At 48.6% G+C, this 1,647-nt stretch overlaps 1 protein-coding gene across 4 annotated transcripts in view; it reads right to left on the bottom strand.

Moving 5' to 3' along the window:
- LOC105554104 (COMM domain-containing protein 4) overlaps positions 1-572 on the bottom strand; it is a 4,660-nt gene extending 4,088 nt beyond the window's left edge. For 2 of the 4 annotated variants that reach the window (XM_012000392.1, XM_012000393.1), the window contains exon 1: positions 503-572. In XM_012000392.1, coding sequence (XP_011855782.1) covers positions 503-505 — 3 coding nt within the window. In that variant the 5' untranslated portion in view covers positions 506-572. The remainder of the gene's footprint in view (positions 1-502) is intronic. The other 2 variants (XM_012000390.1, XM_012000391.1) reach the window with 1 other exon arrangement.
- Between the last annotated feature and the right edge of the window lie 1,075 nt (positions 573-1,647).

Genomic DNA, 1,647 nt, shown 5'->3' with positions numbered 1-1,647 from the left:
AGGGAGGGAGGGATGGATGGATCTCAACCCCAGAACTACTACTTTCTGGCTCTGGAAAGAGCGGAGGGGCTTCCTAACAGTGTGCAAGAGTGAGCCTGAGTCTAAGCACATTCTTGTCTAAGTCCCACAGCAGGGCTGGGGAAGGGGGTGTCCTTGGGAGGTCCTCTTGGAGCTGGGGAAGACCTGGAAGGACTCCCAGCTCGAGATAAGCCCTAGTTCCTGCCCCGGGAGACAGGGGCCCTTCCTTTCGCTAGGGAAGCACAGGGACTCTAAGCCAACCCACCTGCTCTGTCTTACCCGCCCCCCACCCCCGCCTCCGGCTCGGGAGCGGGATGGCGGTGGACTTTTCTCTACCAGACCCACAGCCCTCACGCCCGCACACACTGTGTTTGCCGAGAGGCCAGTACAGACAACCCCCCCCCGCCCCCGTTTCCGGAGCCACTTGGCGCCCCCTCATTCCCGCTCCAGCAACCTAACCCGTGCTTAGTCCCTGGTGCCTCACCATCGCGCCAGGAAGCTAGGGCCCGGGAATTCCTTTTTCCGGTCCCGCAGGGTCAGCTGAGTCGATGATCACGTGACTGGGACTAACCGCCTCTGGGAGGGCGGGGCCTGCTCGAGTGAGACTGGGAGCGGACCGCAGCCCACTGGAGGTTCCCGCAGCGGACTGCTGGCGTCTCTTCTGTCTCCCAGAATCCTTCCCTGGAAAAAACTGGCGCCAACCGCCAGTTTAACTGAGGACTGAATTAAGACATTAGGAAAGACAGTGGAAGTTATTTCATTTGTTTAACTTAAGGGGGTAGGATCCCGGGAGCCAGGGAGATTCAGGTCATTGCCATGTTTTCCAGTGTTAAGCAAATAGTATTATACACAGCTGCGGGCTGTGGCAAAAGACGTTTTAAAAACTATTGAAATGTACTACATATACAGAAAATTGTACCTATTATAAATATAAAGCTTAATAAGTTTTCGTCAACTGTGGAGCTCACATAACCAGCACCCAGATAAGGAAATAACCAGATAACTTCTTCAAGTGCATGGGTATTTTATTTCATTTTGATGAATCTTCTAGGTGCCTAGCAAAAAGGGCTGTTGTAATTAACATACTCAGGAAACCGCCCTACAGCTTCAACATCAATAGATGCTTATCTTAATTTTTGCCAATCTGATGGGGAAGAAAAATAAATTGCTTAGATTGCATTGGTAGTCTGCTTACTGGTAACTGAGCAAATGCGTAGACTAGAACAACTAAGTTTCCGACATTGACTTGAAGAGGCAAAAACAGAAAGATAAAACAACAAAAATACATTAGAGAATAGACCAATAACCAAAGAAGAAATTGAAAACAGTCATCCCTTGGTAACCTCAGGATGTTGGTTCCAGGACCCCAGAGATACCAAAATTCACAGATGCTCAAGTCCCTGATATAATATGGCATAGTATTTGCATATAACCTATACACATCCTTCCGTATACTTTAAATCATCTCTAGATTACTATAATACCTAATACAACGTAAATGCTTTGTAAATAGCTGTTATAAAGTTTAAAAAATTTTTATTTTTGAGACGGAGTCTTGCTCTGTCGCCCAGGCTGGAGTGCAGTGGCAGTGATCTCCGCTCACTGCCAGCTCTGCCTTCCGGGTTCACG

The sequence above is a fragment of the Mandrillus leucophaeus genome, unplaced genomic scaffold (assembly GCF_000951045.1).
Source record: "Mandrillus leucophaeus isolate KB7577 unplaced genomic scaffold, Mleu.le_1.0 Scaffold628, whole genome shotgun sequence".
NCBI lineage: Eukaryota > Metazoa > Chordata > Mammalia > Primates > Cercopithecidae > Mandrillus > Mandrillus leucophaeus.
Note: the sequence above shows the minus strand (reverse complement) of the source record. Positions and strands in the feature narration are given on the sequence as shown.